Source organism: Xenopus tropicalis, chromosome 2 (genome assembly GCF_000004195.4).
Source record: "Xenopus tropicalis strain Nigerian chromosome 2, UCB_Xtro_10.0, whole genome shotgun sequence".
Lineage (NCBI taxonomy): Eukaryota > Metazoa > Chordata > Amphibia > Anura > Pipidae > Xenopus > Xenopus tropicalis.
This window is the reverse complement of record NC_030678.2, coordinates 165,053,228-165,072,489: the sequence shown is the minus strand read 5'-3', so window position 1 is coordinate 165,072,489 and position 19,262 is coordinate 165,053,228. Positions and strand designations below refer to the sequence as shown.

At 44.5% G+C, this 19,262-nt stretch overlaps 1 protein-coding gene across 1 annotated transcript in view; it reads left to right on the top strand.

Annotated features, from left to right (window-relative positions):
• piwil4 (piwi-like RNA-mediated gene silencing 4) overlaps positions 1-19,262 on the top strand; it is a 79,199-nt gene that overhangs the window by 33,915 nt on the left and 26,022 nt on the right. Inside the window, exons 11-13 of the mRNA XM_012958238.2 lie at positions 6,725-6,842; positions 15,045-15,156; positions 16,107-16,291. Of these exons, the coding sequence (XP_012813692.2) occupies positions 6,725-6,842; positions 15,045-15,156; positions 16,107-16,291 (415 nt within the window). The remainder of the gene's footprint in view (positions 1-6,724; positions 6,843-15,044; positions 15,157-16,106; positions 16,292-19,262) is intronic.

The following is a 19,262-nucleotide window of genomic DNA, read 5'->3' as shown; positions in this document are numbered from 1 at the left end:
GTTAGAACTGTGGGAAAATACTTGGCGTTTTCTGTTGAGTAAGTTCTTCAGGTCGTCACAGTTCTACCAGCGATATAAATGCTAAATACTCTTTTGTTCAAGGAACAATACATTGGAACCATCAGTATTTAAGGTTTGCACAGCGATATTAATGGTACCGTTACTTGATCACGAGGGAAGTTGTTGGGGCAACACGCTCTTGGAAACAGTTGGAAATCTCTCCATTATTGGCTCCATCTGTTGGATAAACATCTGGCTCTAGATGTTTAACCTTGGTTTTATCCAAGTTTTTTTTTCCTGTGAAAGAAAAGCTGTTTTATTCTCATGAAATTGGACTGGACGGTGACCAGACATTTCCCCAGGATCCTTCAGTGCTGTTACTGCCAAAGATTCGGCCATGACTGGCGCTGGCCATAGGTTTGCTCCTGCAAAGCCTGGCTTTAGCACAAAAAAATAGTATTTTTCTTGACACCGGTTCAGAATGCTGTAGTAGGATGCTTGACATCCAGCTTTTGGTGGAGAGGCATCTGGTTGGGAACAGTCTCCCTCTGAGAAGTGCCGATGAATGAAGCATTGTTGGTTTGCTTTAATACGCAGATGATGTTGACACGCCATGCAACTAAAAGACATATGTGTCATTAAATATTTATCTAAAGCTTAGAAACAAATACAGCTTGCAATTTGCCAGACTTCCTGGCAGTCGCCCAATTGGCGTGTATCAGAGCGTGCCAGCTTAGGGCAAATACATTCTACAGCACTTTGGTGCCAGCTTCATAGCTACAACTATAGCTTACAACTGGAAGCCTTCGGGCTGCTTTGTTTGCACCATGGAGTTTGTGGTATCTCATCCGCCTTACTACCTCTTGTCTGGATTATATACAGTACATGCTCAGTTGCACATTTGTCAATGAGCCTCTAGGAACAATGCCGTATGCCATGCCTGAGTGTGCCCAAAGCCAATCCCGCTGAGCATGGTGCCTGTTGATCATGAACTTCCTGCTGAAGAGCTATAGGTGGAGATTTCCTGCTGAAAGTGAAGCACTAACTCTTGTCTGACTATATCAGGGATGCTGTACTATGTCCCTTGTGGATCAGCCCTATGCCAAACGAGCCACGGACCCCCGCAGACATTTTCATTTACCTGTGGCACAGGCCTCCTTCTCCTGTGCATTGAGCGTTTAAGGGGTTAACTTCAGGTTAACTTTTAGGATGTTATAAAATGGCCTATTCTTAGCAACTTTTCAATTGACTTGCATTTTTTATTTTTATAGTTGTTGAATTATTTGTCTGCATCTTTTGACTCTTTCCAGCTTTTTTATTGGGGGGTCACTGCTGCTGCTGAATTAAAAGCTAAATCATTCAAAAGTCACAGATGATAAAAAATGAAGACCAACTGCAAATTGACTCACAATAACACTCTCTAAGGCAGGGGTGGGCAAACTTTCTGGCTTAGGGGCCACATTGACTTTTAAAATTTGACAGACAGGCCGGGCCAGCGTTACGTCGTTTCCGCTCGTCAGTCCCCAGACGCCAAGTCTCACTTGATGAGACTTGCGGAGTCAGCGGTCCGGATTAAAAAGACCAACAGGCTGGACGTGGCCCGCGGGCCGTAGTTTGCCCACCCCTGCTCTAAGGGCTCGTACTCACAAGTGATTGCTTCTGCGCTTCCCTGCGTTGCGTTCCACTTGAGATAAGCAGAGAAACAAACATATCCTATTCTTCCTACTGCTCCGTACTGAGTATGGGCACATTAGGAACAAGAGGGTGCGTTTGTTTCCCCTTCGTGTTGAGGATTGCACTAAAGCAAATGCTTGTGAGTACAAGCTTAAAGTTCATTTAAAGGCACGTGCCCTATATAACACCCTGTAGTCCATTGGGGCCATTTATAGAATAGCACAGTGCTGTCCAACTGGCGGCCCCCCCACTTGTCTGGCTGCTTTGATGGCTTACCTTTGAGTAAGCATTAAATGGTATCAGTACTGAGATTAACTGGCCCCCCTGCATGGTTCTCACCTCAGATTCAGGCTGTAATCCCCCTGTATTGTTTAAACATGTAATCCCCTGTGTTTTTCACACCTTTTAATACCTGAATTGTTCACCCCCTGCAGTGTTCACACCTCAGGCTCAGACTGTAATCACTCCCATTGTTCACTTCTTCACACCTCAGACTTTAGGCAGAGTATGGCACATACAGCCAGTTTAGGGCAGGTAGAGTGGTACACACAGGCAGCATAGGTCAGGGAGGGTATGGCACACACAGGAAGGGTAGGGCAGGCAGAGTATGACACACACAGTCAGGGTAGGGCAGGCAGAGTATGGCACACATAGGCAGGGTAGGGCAGGCAGAGTATGACACACACAGGCAGGGTAGGGCAGGCAGAGTATGGCACACAGAGGCAGCATAGGGAAGGCAGAGTATGGCACACACAGGCAGGGTAGGACAGGCAGAGTATGGCACACACAGGAAGGGTAGGGCAGGCAGAGTATGACACACACAGTCAGGGTAGGGCAGGCAGAGTATGGCACACAGAGTATGGCACACATAGGCAGGGTAGGGCAGGCAGAGTATGACACACACAGGCAGGGTAGGGCAGGCAGAGTATGGCACACAGAGGCAGCATAGGGAAGGCAGAGTATGGCACACACAGGCAGGGTAGGACAGGCAGAGTATGGCACACACAGACAGCATAGGACAGGCAGAGTATGGCACACACAGACAGCATAGGACAGGCAGAGTGCTGCCTGTGTGTGCCATACTCTGCTTGCCCTATGCTGCTTGTGGGAGGTGAACCTGGCAGGGGTTTGTTGTGGGAGTTTGTTAGCAGTTGGAAATAGCCATTAAATGGTCCCTAAGGTGTGTAATTATGTTCTGGGGGTTGCTCTGCTATCCACAGGGGAGGAGGAGGCATATGGAATTTAAGGGTATATCTTAATATCACATAACTCTTTCACATATGAATGATGGTTGATATGCCCACAGTAAGGACCAAGCATTTGGGATTTTGCTGTGCTACGACCATTGTGATAAAATAGGTGTGGTTTGAAGTGGGTGTGGTTTCAAAAAGGGGAGTGGTCAAAACTGGCTTCCATTAGCGGCCCTCCACCATGTATGCTAGAGAAATTCCGGCCCTCGGCACCGTAGAAGTTTGACAGCACTGGAATAGCATATATAGAATTATTTTCAGACCTTTAACAGAGTGTTCCGACTGCCCAGGTATAAAATGCAACAGCAACACTAATCAGATTCCATCAGAGCCACTGCAGCACCCACAGCTCTGCACCACAAACACCTGAATACCCATATAGTGTAATGCACCTATATTACCCTTTAGGGACCTTATAGTGCAGTGCACAACCCTCAGCACTTAGGTACCTAGAACCACGCTGCCCTAAATTACACACCGTACACAATGCACACTGACACACACTTTCCTTCTCTGTGTGAGACTACTATTAGAGCATTATTATAGATACAATTATTAGTAACAGCTAAAGGGATAACATACCTTTCTCCCTGCATGCTTTTTTATTTTGATTCTCTATTACAAGCGGCTAAACTGCAGCTCTTTTACCTACTTCCTTGTCTAGCATGAAGCTCCACCCCTTTTGCTTTCTGAGCCCTCCTTCTCTCTCCAACTATGAAGACCTCAAAGAGGTGCCTACTGGGCATGCTCACTGCCTCTGCTGCAATTAAAATCAATCAGGCCTGTGCAGTAGGCATCTCTTTGAGGTCATCATAGTCAGAGAGAGAAGAAGGACTCCAAAAGCAAAAGGGGGCAGAGCTTTACACTAGATAAGGAAGTACCTAAAAGAGCTGCAGTTTAGCTGAAACAAAACATATCTGCATGCAGGGAGAAAGGTATGTTGGTATGTTATTCTGGGGGCTGTAGAGAGTAATTTTAGAGAAATTAAAACAAAAAAGTTTACTTTTTCTTTAATTAAAGGTTATTTAAGATACAGAATAACTCTTTATTGTCCCTCCTTGGGACTCAACAGAAAATGGGAGAGGTGCACAGTGCAAAAAACATGCACAAATCATCTGCCGACCCAAAGTGTAGCATTGCCTCCTGAATTCAGGTGCTTGGAAACAGAGATATTTTGGAGGGGGGACAGTTTGGTGAGGGTACCTGTGCAGGGGCTCTGTTCTGCAGTAATGGCTTTATTTCTACTTTAATACCAGCTTACGCAGGAAAGAATAAGGCAGAAGAGAGCCAAATCTGCCAGTAAAACAATGTAGTAAAAGTGCAGAGCAAATGATGCTTTTCGAATGACACAGAGCTCCTTCTCTCGCTCACGGTTGGCATGATAATCAGGCAATTACCCCTTATCTCCCAGCAGCATTGCACATATAATAATAAACCATCTCCCCCATCTCTTCTGCATCTTGCCAGTGTTTCTCCTTGTTAAACGCTGACTTTATCACAGCACCATTGCACTACATCACTTGTCATTTGTTTTTATTTAGTTATCCCATAAACCTTGAGCATTAAAGTCATTAGAAATGAGCGGGTCTCGCCCAGCGCCTGTGTGCCGGTTCCCCAGTCCCAGACCCGTCTCCCTCGGGAGCAGTACACAGGCAGGAAAGCTCCCAGACTAGAGACCCACAAGCTGATAAAGCAGCTCCCTGCCCAAGATAGAAGCATCAGCAGAATATTTATAGAACATGATTTAATAGCAGATAATAAGCCTTTGACCCCCTCTCTTTGTATAATTCTCCAGGTAAAAGGCTTTCAGAGCATTTGACAGCCTCTCGCCAGTCCTGCTTCAGATTATTCAGTGACAATTCTACTCCCACAGGCAACCTGCCTCCTTATCATAGAAACCATTCCCATTTATATATTAACTTGCTAGTTTTTATCAGTCACACATTGTTTTCAACTATGTATGGCATAGGGTGATGCATGGGTGGACCCAAAACCCATCTTTTGCCATAACCTGCCCACCTCGATCATGTAACTGCCCATAGCATTTGTATGGATTGGGAAATATGTGACCCGTGCGTCCCTGTTACCCTCTGTGGATGTCCTTGGCCTGACCATAGCCATTGCCACTGCCACAAGTAGCAGCAGTTAAGCTAGTTAAAACTCATTGGAAAAATATCTTTATGTCTCCAGAATGGCAACCTATATGCCATTGAAAATTTTGACTTGAAAGGTCTTATTTTATGCCTGATATGCACCTACCCAAATACAAACTGTAACATTGGCTCACAGCACACATAGGTGCAGAATAATGAACATGTAGAGAGGCTCAAAGCAATACTGTCATGGGAAAAGATGTTTTTTTTTGAAAACCCATCAGTTGATACAGCTTCTCCAGCAGGAACCTGCATTGTAATCATTTTTAATCTGTTATTTGATTTTAACATTTCACATAGGGCTAGTCATATTCTTCATTTCCCAGGGTGCCACAGCCCTGTGACCTGTGCTCTGATAAACTTCACTCACACTTTACTGCTGTGCTGCTATTTGGAGTGATATCCCCCCCCCCCCTCCCAGCAGAACAATGGGAATGGAGCAAGATAGCAGCTCCCAGTAGGTATCAGAATAGCACTCAATAGTAAGAAATCCAAGTCCGGCTTGGGACTCCTCCAGTTACATGGGAGTAGGAGAAACAATAGGTTAGCTGAAAGCAGTTCTAATGTGTAGCGCTGGCTCCTTCTGAAAGCTCAGGCTCAGGCACACTTTACTGCTGCGCTGCAAGTTGGAGTGATATCCCCCCCCCCCCTCCCAGCAGCCGATCAGCAGAACAATGGGAAGGGAGCAAGATAGCAGCTCCCAGTAGGTATCAGAATAGCACTCAATAGTAAGAAATCCAAGTCCAGCTTGGGACTCCTCCAGTTACATGGGAGTAGGAGAAACAATAGGTTAGCTGAAAGCAGTTCTAATATGTAGCGCTGGCTGAAAGCTCAGACTCAGGCACAATGCACTGAGATGGCGCCTACACACCAATATTACAGCTAAAACCATTCATTTGTTGGTTCAAGAATAAAATGTTAAATGGCAGAGTGAATTATTTGCTTTATAAACAGTGTATTGTATACCATAGTATACCATAAAAATGAGGACAGAATCCCTTTAACCTCCCCCAAAAATAGATCAACTGCTATAGAATCATATATACCTATAATTTCACCAATGTTGGCCTTTCCTGCTCAAAATGTTAAAGAAATGGAAGATAGAATGGAAAGTCCAAAGAAGAGCAGCTAAGCTGAGAAACGTTATCGAAGGTCTCAGTTATGAGGAAGGTTGACCAAGTTGGTATTGTCTATACATTAAGGACATAAGATTACTATGTATAAATATATAAGAGGACCATACAGTAAACTCCATGATGCTTTAGTGACTAGTAGTACCTTACAGCAGACCCTCATATTCAAACCCTGTGCGCACCAGTATTAAGAGGTGGAAGGGGTATGTGCCTAGGTCCTTAATGCCCTAGGGATGTGCACCTTGTTCCTAACCCTAGTTCTGGCCCTGCTTTGGATGGGGTTTTCCACCTTTCTCTGGATCAGATAGTAGTTAAGCAGGTTTCTTTTACATAAAAAAACCAATCCTTTCATCCAAAATTACAATGTTACAATGTTGAGTGCAGTGAAGGGCAATTCTTCAGTTAATGTTCTACTAATAATCGTGTTGACATCAGTTTCTCTGTTAAGATATATTTCCATAATGGAGCAAATGTGATCGAGAGATTACCTTTATTTATTTCATTTATTTATTAGGTTTGAGCAGCCGTGCACTTTCGGATTTCCGTTTGATGAAGGATCTGTCAATGGAAACCCAGTTGGACCCTGAGCGGAGGCAGCAGAGGCTGCAGAGACTGGCGGACAGCATTCAGAGGTAATCCATTCGTTTAGCAGGGAATTAAGCACTTCTTAGATATGGAATATAACTCCAACATTTCATCATTTCAACAAAGGTCTGACATTTACGAAAAAAATCAGAACTGAAAAAGTCTGTGCAGGAAAAAGTTGCAGAAACTGCCCTAAAAACTTGAACTTGACGCGTAAAAACCAGCGTAAAAACCAGCGTAAAAAATCTGAAACCTCTAAAGTTTCAAGTCGAAAGAAGGATCTTTCAGGAAAGGGAAGGGACATCTGCCATTGGCTTCTTCACAATCTTAGCAAGTTTTACCTGGCAAATCGTGGGATTTTGATTTATAGCTGTTTGGATGCCTAGTAAATCTCAAAAAAGTTGTGGGGTTTTTTTTCCGACCAATTTTAGCACTAGAAATCCAAATTGGGAAAAAGAAATCAGCTGCCCTTCAGCATTCATTACAGAAGTGATCCCCAACCAGTGCCTCAGGGGTAACATGTTGCTCCCCAACCCCTTGGATGTTGCTCTCAGTGCCCCCAAACCAGGGAGTTATTTTTGAATTCCTGACTTGGGGGCAAGTTTTGGTTAAATAAAAACAAGATTTCCTACCAAATAAAGCCCCTGTAAGCTGATAGGGTGCATAGAGGCCCCTAATAGCCAATCACAGCCCTTATTTGGCTCCTCCATGAACTTTTATGGTGCTTGTGTTGCTCTCAAAGTCTTTTTACATTTGACTGTGGTTTATGAGTAAGAAAGGTTGGGGACCCCTGCATTACAGACATGGTACTCTGCTCCATTATACAAACTATGTTCCACCAAGTGAATGGTGTGTAAATGAAAGGCATGTAAGAGAACTCCATGAAAACACAATGTCCCCATTCACCTTCATGCACTACTTACACGTGGGGTGTAGATTTGGCAGCACTATTGATGCCCCTGGCAAGTAGCCGCTGGCCCAGCATTTTGGGGTTTGCACAGTGACACTCGATGTTTGTGAAAAGCAATGGATAACGGCACAAAATCATAGGTCGGTGCCCCATTTCTGATCTCTGCACTGTTCCTGCTGTTAGTTAGTTCCACTGTTCCTTACTGTTAGTAAATATATACAGTATATAAACGCAGTAATTATCAGAAGGTCACTGTGTACCTGAATCCAACCTGCGGAACCACTCACATGTGACTCGGCAGCTCCATACGCCGGGTAGCCTCCGACAGAATGATTTCATAGAAGCCATCTACATTTCCAATAACATTTCTTTTTGTTGTGCTTACTCACTGTGGCATTACAAAACAGTTTCAAATTAATAAGACATTTGATCCATCGGCCCCAAGTACAGAATACTTCCCACAAAGGAAAGAAAGAAGCCTTTTCATTGGAATCATAAAAGCATGAGAGAATTGGCATGGCAGAGATGTGCTGGCTAGGCACAACTCAAGGTCAGCATGGTGACCGTAGCTTGTACCGTTGCATATTTTAATTAAATACATGCTTTATTTACGTTAAAACTTGTTATGTAGACAGTATATCAGCTTTATGGTGGTTGCATACCAGAGGGTTGCTTAGAAACCAGTGCAGTTTGCAGCATGTGTCATATCTAAATGATAATTAGTAATGCTCGGGGCTTATTTAATAAAGAGGTCACAATGTGTAAATCCTCTGCATGGGTCACCTTTTAAACAGTCTTGTAGAGCAGGGATCCCCAACATATACCTGTCAGCCACATTCAAATTTAAAAAGAGTTGGGGAGCAACACAAGAATGAAAACGCTTTATGGGGTGATAAATAAGGGCTGTGATTGGCTATTTGGTAGCCTCTGTGTGGGCTGGCAGCCTACAGGAGCCTCTGTTTGGCAGTGCACCTGGTTTTTATGTAATCAAACTTGCCTCCAAGCCAGAAATTCAAAAATAAGCACCCTCTTTGAAGCAACATCCATGGTTTGGTGAGCGCTGCTGTTGCTCACAAACCACTTGTTGGGGATCACTGTTGTAGAGAGTAAAATTGAAAGGCTCCTATTTGTAGCTCAGCCATTACGTGGCACTGTTTAACAAGGGAGGCTATACAAGGAGGATGGCCAATGAGAAGGGGATATTACATCAGGGAACCCAGAGTAAAGCTGGCCATACACGCACCGATACTATCGTACGAAACCTCGGTTCGTACGATATTGGGTGCGTGTATGGCATGTCGGCGAGTCGACCGATATCGCAGGAAACTGCCGATATCGGACGACTCGCCGATCGGCCAGGTTAGAAAATTTTGATCGGGCGCCATAGAAGGCGTCTGACCAAAATCTGCCGTCGGCTGAATCGGCAGAAGGAGATAGAAATCCTATTGTTTCTACCTCCTTATCTGCTGTTTCAGCCCTGACTGTGTGTGGCGGATCTGACGATGTTTCGTGCGACCTCAGAGATGTTTACTTAGTTGTTGGTACACTTGTTGGAGCTCACTGAGGTAGGCCAACTCAGAGAGGTATCCTACAGGGTTAGGGAGCTGTAGGGTAGACTTGTTGGAGCTCACTGCAGGGGTGAGAGTCAGTAGTAGGTTAGGGGATAGTGCATGATGCCAGGGAGCCTGAGGTAGGCCAACTCAGAGAGGTATCCTGAAGGGTTAGGGAGCTGTAGGGTAGACTTATTGAAGCTCACTGCAGGGGTGAGAGTCAGTGGTAGGTTAGGGGATAGTGCATGAAGCCAGGGAGCCTTAGGTAGGCCAACTCAGAGAGGTATCCTGTAGGGTTAGGGAGCTGTAGGGTAGACTTGTTGGTACTCACTGCAGGGGCGAGAGTCAGTGGTAGGTTAGGGGATAGTGTATGAAGCCGGGGAGCCTGAGGTAGGCCAACTCAGAGAGGTATCCTGTAGGGTTAGGGAGCTGTAGGGTAGACTTGTTGGAGCTCACTGCAGGTGGTGAGAGTCAGTGGTAGGTTAGGGGATAGTGCATGAAGCCGGGAAGCCTGAGGTAGGCCAACTCAGAGAGGTATCCTGTAGGGTTAGGTAGTTGTGGGTAGACTTGTTGGAGCTCACTGAGTCAGTGGTAGGTTAGATAGACAAGCAGCTGAGGCTCCAACAAGGAGAGAGAAAGGGACCAGTTAGGGACTCTGTGGAAGAGGTACTAGGTGAGATAGGGCCTAGTGTGCCAGCCTATGTTGAAAGTCTGTAAGAAGGTACAGCATCCCTGACGAGGCAGATAGAGCAGAGAGCTATTTTTTGGGCGTTTTTTTTACAAAGTATTTTTCAAAGAAATTTTTGCTTGATCCCCCTACTGCATGCCACTGTCCAGGTCGTGGCACCCTTTAAACAACTTTAAAATCAGTTTTCTGGCCAGAAATGGCTTTTCTAGGTTTTAAAGTTCGCCTTCCCATTGAAGTCTATGGGGTTCGCAAAGTTCGCGAATATTCGCGAGTTTTGCCGAAAGTCCGCGAACGGGTCCGCGAACATTTTTGGCGATGTTCGCTACATCCCTACCTGGGGCATCTACTATATGTACTGTTTGAACTATTTCATGGTGATGTTAGCTCAATGGGTTAGAAGCAGGGCATTCCAACCATGAAACACTTCCTGCATTGCCTTAAATCTTTCTATGTGTATGCTGAAAGCCCCTACTTGGGAATAGGCCACCAACAGGGGCCCTCCATCTGTCTCTCTACTCGTTTTTTGTTGGACTATTGGGTCCAGGTGTAGCCCATCCTTTTTGAATGCACCTCAAGATCTCTTTTTCTCTTGCCATGGGGATTCCAAGTCAAGGCCTGTTTAGTGATGTTGGTTGCAGTGCAAAGTTTATGGTCAATACATTCACAATAGCTATTCGCCATTTCTTCTTCTTGAGAATACTCTTCAGCAAAATATTGCTCTTACTTATATCAGGCCAGTGGGGCTGGTGAATCCTTCTTAAATAGTAATTGATGAAGGTTTGAACTTTCTTAGAGGTCGTTACTGTTTCAGCCCAGGTCTCTTCTCCTAAAACACCGCTGATGTCAGTCTTAACTCTTGTCCTGTATCTGTTGGGGGATAGGAGACAATAATGCTAATCATCTGCAGAATCCATGGATGTGGATGTCTTCATAATCCATGAATCAGTAGAAAGTGGATAGAGGAATCTAGACACCATTGTCCTTCTCTTGTCTGTAATGTAAATGCATGTGTAATAGCTTACTATGGACAACTTTGCATGGCATTTCCTCAGCAGATCTCTTGATAATGTTGACGTTCTTGGCTGGCACGCCGTAGCGTTGGGGATTTTTCCAAAGGGTCTCTCTATCTGCGCTATTAGTTGCCCTTTCATAATCAATTGACTTATCATCATTGTTGTACACTGCTGTAATATGGTCTTTCCAAGACAGTTTATTGGTCTAGTGGATGTTGACGTTGTTTGCCATTCTAATCAAGAATTGCATTGAACATTTTTCTTGGCATAGATAATTGTCTAGTAATGATAGGGGCACCCTAAGAACACAGATTGTCAGGCCCATACCCTACAACATTACTCTAAATTGAAGGCATGATGAAATTAAGGGTAATACTGCAGGTGTTGGGGAGCCACACAAGCATGAAAAAAAGTTCTTTGGGATGCCAAATAAGGGCTGTGATTGGCTATTTGGGAGCCCCATAGGGACTGCTGGCCTGCAGGAGGCTCTGCTTGAAGTAAAACTGTCTCTGGGCTTCTAAAACTTGTCTCCAAGCCAGGAATTTAATAATGGGCACCTACTCTGAGGCCACTGGGAGCAACATCAAAGGGTGTGGTGAGCAACATGATGCTCCTATGGTGTGATTTTCTGCTAACAGGAGCACCAGCCTGGGGTATCAGGTAAGTAATCTTAGTCACTGGGGGGGCCTAACATTTTGGCCCCCTAGTGATTCCATCTTTCCTTCTGCTTTAAAACATTGTACATTGTGTTAGTAAGACCAAGCGTTACATGGCAAGACTTAGAATGAACAATATCAGAAGTGATGGAAAGACGATAACTTTATTGAATATCTAAGATGATAACCATAACTGGCTGTCACAACATTACATTCCTTTGTCAATAACCATGGTATTATGTTGGCCAATAATGGTATCGCCTTTCCAACACTTTTGTTAGTTTTTAGATTGTGTTATGCCTCTTGGCTTTCTGTGCCTTGTATTGTGAATGCAGCTATTGTTTTATTTATAGAATAAATGTTGCTCCTGTGGGTCATTTTCTAAACCTGCCTACGATCATCTCTCTGGCCATGCCTATTATATGAATACACAAAACTGTACAAAAGAAGTACGAACTATACAAAAAAAATATAGAAACATAAGCACTTTGTTGGGCTGATTGTAAATAGCCAACTGATCCTGCTGTTCCCATTCAAGTATTCTTGATTTGTTTGACACCAAGACAAGGCTCCATTAGTCATTTCACTCTGGAACTCTTCTTCCTGCTCCTTTTAGCTGATAGAAATTTCCAGACATGTATTCAGTCATCAGGTGACTGGCCCCAGTGGCCCTCATTGAGGCAATCTCATTACCTTAGGGCACTTGGTCCTACTTTGCCTTATACTCCAGGCACTATCCATCCTTCTCCATCAAATGGAATCCAACACTGAAGCCCGGGGTCCCTTTATTTAGGGACTAGGGAACTTATCTGAAACTCCTGGTCAGTTGGAGCTCTCCATCTTTCTTCGGGGCATGCCCAGCCAATGAATGGAAACCTCCTCACCGCTTTCAAGTCTCTCACCCAGCCTTCTTGGAATGAATTCTAACAGGTAAAGATGTGTTTGAATCCTTATTCCCCTAAACCAGTGATCCCCAACCAGTGGCTCGGGGGCAACATGTTGCTCTCCAACCCTTTGGATGTTGCTCCCAGTGGCCTTAATTCTAATTTTGTAATTCTTGGCTCAGAGGCAAGTTTTCGAGGCATAAAAATCAGGTCTAGTGCCAAACAGAGCCTCCTATAGGCTGGCAGTCCATAGAGGGGCTACCAAATAGCCAGTAACAGTCCTTATTTGGCACCCCAGGAACATGTTTTATGCTTGTGTTGCTCCCCAAGCCTTCTTACATTTGAATGTGGCTCACAGGTAAAAAAGGTTGGGGATCCCTGTCCTAAACAGATTTCAAGTAGGGATACACCAAACCCAAGATCTGGGTCAGGATTGGGACAAACTGCATTCTTTATAGCAGGGGTCCCCAACCTTTCTTACTCAGGAGCCACAGCAACACAAGCACCATAAAAGTTCATGGAGGTGCCAAATAAGGGCTGTGATTGGCTATTAGGGGCCTCTATGCACCCTATCAGCTTACAGGGGCTTTATTTGGTAGGAAATCTTGTTTTTATTCAACCAAAACTTGCCCCCAAGTCAGAAATTCAAAAATAACTCCCTGGTTTGGGGGCACTGAGAGCAACATCCAAGGGGTTGGGGAGCAACATGTTACCCCTGAGCCACTGGTTGGGGATCACTGCTTTATAGGATACAAACTGGATCATATTCATAGTTTAAGGCCACGATAAGACCAAACCATTATGCTTATGTGATTTAAAGCACTTCAGATCAGTATTTGCCCAAATTGTTTGTGAACTAAATCTTATCCCTTCAGTGAGGTGTTAACATCAAAGTAATGGAGTTCAATTGCAAAGGAAGCAAAAGGGCCAAATAAAAACATCAATTTAACGGCATTAAGAGCACAGACCAGATGCGCGTCAGCTGATATCGTCCAAAATTGTCAGTTTTCTTTATTAAGTAGAAATGATCAATATTAATCACCCAGCTCAGCAGAGATAGTGCTCTTTGTTTAACTGCTTGTTCAAGTCCATTGACCGCAGAGCGACCTTAGAAGTAAATGTCCTTTATTGGGTTCTGCTAATTGGGAGAGTTTCGGTATGGCTGCTTCAATAAATCCTTTCAGTAATGCAATTTATTACTGTACAGGAACCAAGTCTTGGGAAATAGAAATTCCGCTCACATAATTGCTTGGGAATTGGAAGAGTAGGAGCAATAGAGGGAGTTTAAAGCCCCCAGGTACTGCTAAGGGCCTTGCAAATCCATCTACCTGAAGATGAACCCTTAATGATCTAGTAAAGTCTCAGTATTCTGTGCCGAATGAACCATAAAGGTCTGTTTTATCAAAAACATCTTGGTTTCTTCATGGAAATACACAATGTACGGACCACTTTGCTACACAGATAATAGTCTGATTAGAATGAAAGACCTAAAAGACCCTCTTATGGACCCACCTTGTGCAACAGATATACAGGCAAGTATATTAAAGAAGAGGTAAAAAATGCATACATTGGCCCAACAGTGGTCATGGGGTCGGCTTGTCTGGATATTATGTTATAATATATGCCACTGACCTGGCAGTGTAAGAGTAAGAAAGAGAGGTCTATGTAAATACAGCCATAAGCACTTACAGTAAAGCTGCACTGAGTCCTCTATCAAAAGAATCACAGGATTTTGTCTCTTTTTTTGTAAACATGATGTTCCAGTATCTGACTTCCTCTCTCAGAAACAGCCTTATTCCCAGTGGCCAGAGTCTGCACAGTTCTCTCCCCTCTCCTGCTCCCCCTCCCACCAGAATGCTAATAACTCCCTCCCCTCCCCCTTAGGAATGTGTGATCTCAGCTATAACAGCTAGATACTGCAGGCAGGAAGCTACATAAAATGGCAGCTACTGCCTTAAGCAAACAGAGAAAGCTTCTAAAGCAGTTTACTCAGGTATGGTAATAGTTTCTGCAGAATAAATATAGTGTTCTAGGTGGCACTAATGTGGCAAATCTATTGGCAGTAAAATGCCAAAATGACTTTCCTTCTCCTTTAAAGGAGAGTTTGGTGCCAAATTTGTTAAACTTCTATCGTAGACATTTTGGGGCAGATTTATCAAAATGAGAGTTTAGAGCTTGAAACATAAAAGTTCATCCACTTTCTATTCATTCCTGTGGGATTTTTAAAGGCATATTTAACAAATGGTGAGTCCTAACTTTCACCTATTGATAAATACACTTCTAAAATCTCATAGGAATAACTAGAACATGGGAGTTTTTTTGTATTAAGCTCTAAATTCACATTTTTTATTAATCTGCCCTTTTTGTTTGTTATTCTGCACTGACATGGGCACAAGATATCCTACACACAGTGGGGCCCCTACTCTGCCCTACTCACTGGAGAGATGAGACCACAACTGGGCGTAAATGTGCTTCGTCCAAAGGCCACTGCGATACAATTAACTATATACAGGGCCTCCTTTCTATGCTACTGATGTTGTTTCCACAGAACCCCAGAAGCCAGTGCAGAGTTGGAGAAATGGGGCTTGAGGATGGATAAGCAGATACCTGTCACGGGCCGTATTGCCCCACCAGAGAGAATCTTCATGAGGGACAATGTGGTAAGTGTTTTCCACCCTGGAACGTGGTTCACCAAATGTCACAAACATAACTATATGTATATATATACCCCTGACCACCACTGTGTAATGTTCTGTGTTCTTGCACTTCAGCCTACCTCTGGTACAATGCAGGAGCACCTGTAGACTGGAGTTGGTTGCACGTTGGTCAGTTCATCCAGCACAGAGCATACCGTGCAGCACTCATGCGAGGTGGACCTTTACTGAATGCAGGTTCATTGAAGGCTCTAGGGTTCCATTCATTGTCAAGTGCAAAGCTTTGTGTTTTTGGAATAGGGACAGTGGTGGTTGCAAATGAGGGAGTCAGAAGTCATTTTAGGTACTTGGAGTTGGAGGTACCATGAAGTCAGGAGTTGGAGTCAGAGTTGAAGGATTTATTTAGAGACTCCACAGCCCTGTTCAAATAAAAAAGAACAAAGTGCATTATGGACAATACATGAGGCTTTGCATCTTGCTCCTGTTTAGAACTCTGAAATCCCCCTGACTTACTTTTGTGGCTTGTACTGATTTGTAAAGCTGGCCATACACGCACTGATAATATCGTACGAAACCTCATTCCGTACGATATTCGGTGCGTGTATGGCAAGTCGGCGAGTCGACCAATATCGCAGGAGGCTGCTGATATCGGTCGACTCGGCGATCAGGCGGGTTAGAAAATTTTGATCAGGCGCCATTGAAGGTGCCCAAGCAAAATCTATGTTCAGGGCGGAAGGAGGTAGAAATCCTATTGTTTCTACCTCCATATCTGACGATTCAGCCCTGAGCATTAGTGGAGGGTTGGAATGATCTTTCGTGCGACTGATGGTCGCTAGAATGATCGAAAATCGCCACATGTGTGGCCACCTTAAGGGTTGATTTACAGTGACATTTACATGATGATAAGCTTGATACCCCCACAATGAAGTGAGCTTTGATATATATATATTTTTCAGTGCACCCCTGGATCCCCTGCTGACTGGGCCAGGGACACCAGAAACGAGAAGGTGATTTGTGTTGCGCCCTTGCAGAACTGGCTGATGCTCTTTAGCTACCGTAATGCTGACGTTGCTGAGAATCTCCTGCAGTGCCTGATGAAAGTCGCTTCTGGAATGGGATTCCATATGGACATGCCAAGAATGTAAGAAATATGATTCTATTTTTTTTTTTTACACTTTTTGTTGTACAATAGCCTCGTCGTCAGGGTAAGGGTCAGATATCTGACTTGGGCGGTGCACAGATTATCTGGAAGCAAAAGGACTTCATGTCCCAGAATCCATCACTTCACAATGGAAACAAGTTGTAGGAGACATTGGATCACTCTGTGAGCCTAAGGGCTCTGGCACACGGGGAGATTAGTCGCCCGCGACAAATCTCCCTTGTCACGGGCGACTAATCTCCCCGAGTTGTCATGACCCGCCATCCCACCGGCAGACATGTAAGGGGTGGGGGGATCCGGTTCCTGCAACTATAACAGTTTTCTATTCAACTGTCAGCAACTATGAGCAGTTTATACAATATATTTTTTTTATAAAGTTCTACATTGTTTGGAGGGTACGGTTTCACTTTAAGGGAATGTATTGGGAGGATAAACCATATTTATAATAAGACATGTTCGCCCTTTGGAAACAGCCCAATGTTGGATTCTGATAGGATCTGTGTCTCCAGCCTAACGAAGCGTAAAGTCTTTCTGAGCTGAGTGAATCCAGAGCCACTGATATTATTGCCAGCTCGGCACGCACGCCCGCACCGTTATGGGCACAAGCTCTGACAAGAAAAGCTTCTGAGCTTCACATATTTTGCTGCTTGTTTGCAGAGGTGCAGAATTCCTCCTCTTCCTCCTCCTCGTGCCTATTTCATTGTTACTACACATTTACACCTAAGAATGAATGGAGAAAAGGCAAAGCTGGGAGGTCAGAGTTCTGTGTGAGGCTTGGAACAGTTATATGAATCAGGGATGTCCAAACTGCAGAGCTTCAGCTGGGATAAACTACAACCTGGTGTTTATAGTCAGCTTCTCTGCTTAAGCTGAACGTAGCTAGGCTATGGGAAGCTTCTATTGAAATAGTACAGTAGGTTTTCTCTTTTCCTTTTTGGACTCCCCCCCTCCCTCCCATGGCCGACATAGTTATATAGTTATATTCCTCTGCGCACCAAAAGTGACCTTTCCAGCTGACTGCATTCTAGTGTCCTTTGTTGCCATTAAGTGGGGCACTTTCCCCGCACAGAAATGGATAAATGTACATTATAGTCCGGGGCAGGTAATGCAGTTTGACAAGCGCAGCCTGGAAACCTGCAGGAAAACGTACAGCGTGTGAGTGCGACTGAATTATCTGTCTGTGCCGAGAGCGCAGGGAAAGGAGCTGAAACTTTATGGAAATATTCTCTAGCATGTTATTGGGAATTTGTTTCCGGGTCGCAAAACTAACTTCAAAATAATGGAATTATTACTATAATATTATATTACTATAAGACAGTGATCCCAAACCAGTGGCTCAGGGGTAACATGTTGCTCCCCAACCCCTTGGGTGTTGCTCCCAATGGCCTCAAAGTAAGTGCACATTTTTGAATTTTTGGTAAGGAGGCAAGTTTTGGTTGCATACAAACCCAGTATAATGCCAAACAGAGTCTTCTGTAGGCTACTAGTCCACATAGGGGCTATTAAGTAGCCAATTATAGCTCTTATTTGCATCCCCAGGAACCTTTTTTTTAGCTTGTGTTGCTCCCCAACACTTCTTCCATTTAAATGTGACTCATGGGTATAAAAGGTTGGGGATCCCTGCTATAAGAGCACCTTGATACGGGCGTCCAACCATGCCCAGTTGCTCTATAACCGCACCCCACCTTTAGCTCCCCTGGAAATCTGGTTGGATTGACAAGTCTGGTCAGGGTTGGACTGGGCTATTGGGGCACCAGGAAAAATTCTGGTGGGCCCCGTCAACAGCGGGCCCTCGCACAGGTTCCGCAGGGCAGGGGGGCATTTTCTTTGGTTCCGCAGGGCAGGGGGGCATTTTCTTTGTGGGCGGATACCTGAGCAGCCAGAGATATGAGGAAGGTTTGCATGCAGGGGGGTGCCATGGGTTTGCCATGGGGATTATCTGTCTCAGCTGTGGGTTCACAATGGGCCATGGGAGGCCTTGATGGCAGGGGTGGGGGCCCTTAAGGTTTCCGGTGGGCCCTAAAACCCCAGTCTGTTTTCCATCAGACATAACCCTACTGCATTATTGGGCAGATAGATGTGGGGTCATCTACAAAGTGCAGGGCAGGAGGCAGAGCACAAAAAAATTGGGTCATCATGTTTTTTTTTTAACATCTGCACCCTGACCTCTCTCTGCATCTCGCAAGTGGTTAGTGAATGAGTACTAAAGGTGCAATTTTCTTAGTATCCTAAACCACTGTATGGTATATATTCGTTTTTTTTTTAACCACACATTCTTATTAAATGCCCTCAGTGTAGGAGTGCAGCCCTCTTCACCCCCCCCCCCCCCCCCCATTCAGCACAAAATGTGCTTAACATTTCTGCACTATAATAATAACTGTCCCATTTGTGTTTTTCACATAATCTTGTGTGTTTGTCACATTTTCCCTGCCCTAGTGAGGGAGTAGCTAAGCCAATGCAGGAGCCCATCCACCCAGACAAGTTCTTCTCAGGGAGTTGTACACTGTGCCTCCATTGTCCCCTTTATAAAAATCTTCATCGCTGCCCATTTCTTCCAGTACAAAGTTCAGTAACACACCCTTCAGCCTGGAAAATCTGAACCGTCTCTGCCTAATTTACTCTGTGCCCTGCAGAGCGCTCTCGCATGTAAAAGTTAACCCCAGCCAACCACAGCAAGGCTACATTTCCCTACCAAAATAAAGGAAATATGAGTAATTGCCACGGTATGATTCAAACTTGTGTGTGTTGTTCACTTTCATCATTTTGGAATTTTCCAAATTTCTGGCATTTGTGGAGGTTTTATGTTCTTCACTTGGAGCCAGTAGGCTACAATTCTGGTAGGTTATTATCTATTCAGTGGGTTATAACCAGGGCCACAGCAGCCTCCCTTAGCACTACAGTGCCATTGTCATGCTGTGGGCCTCCAGTGGCGCAGATCCTAGTGCAGTTCTAT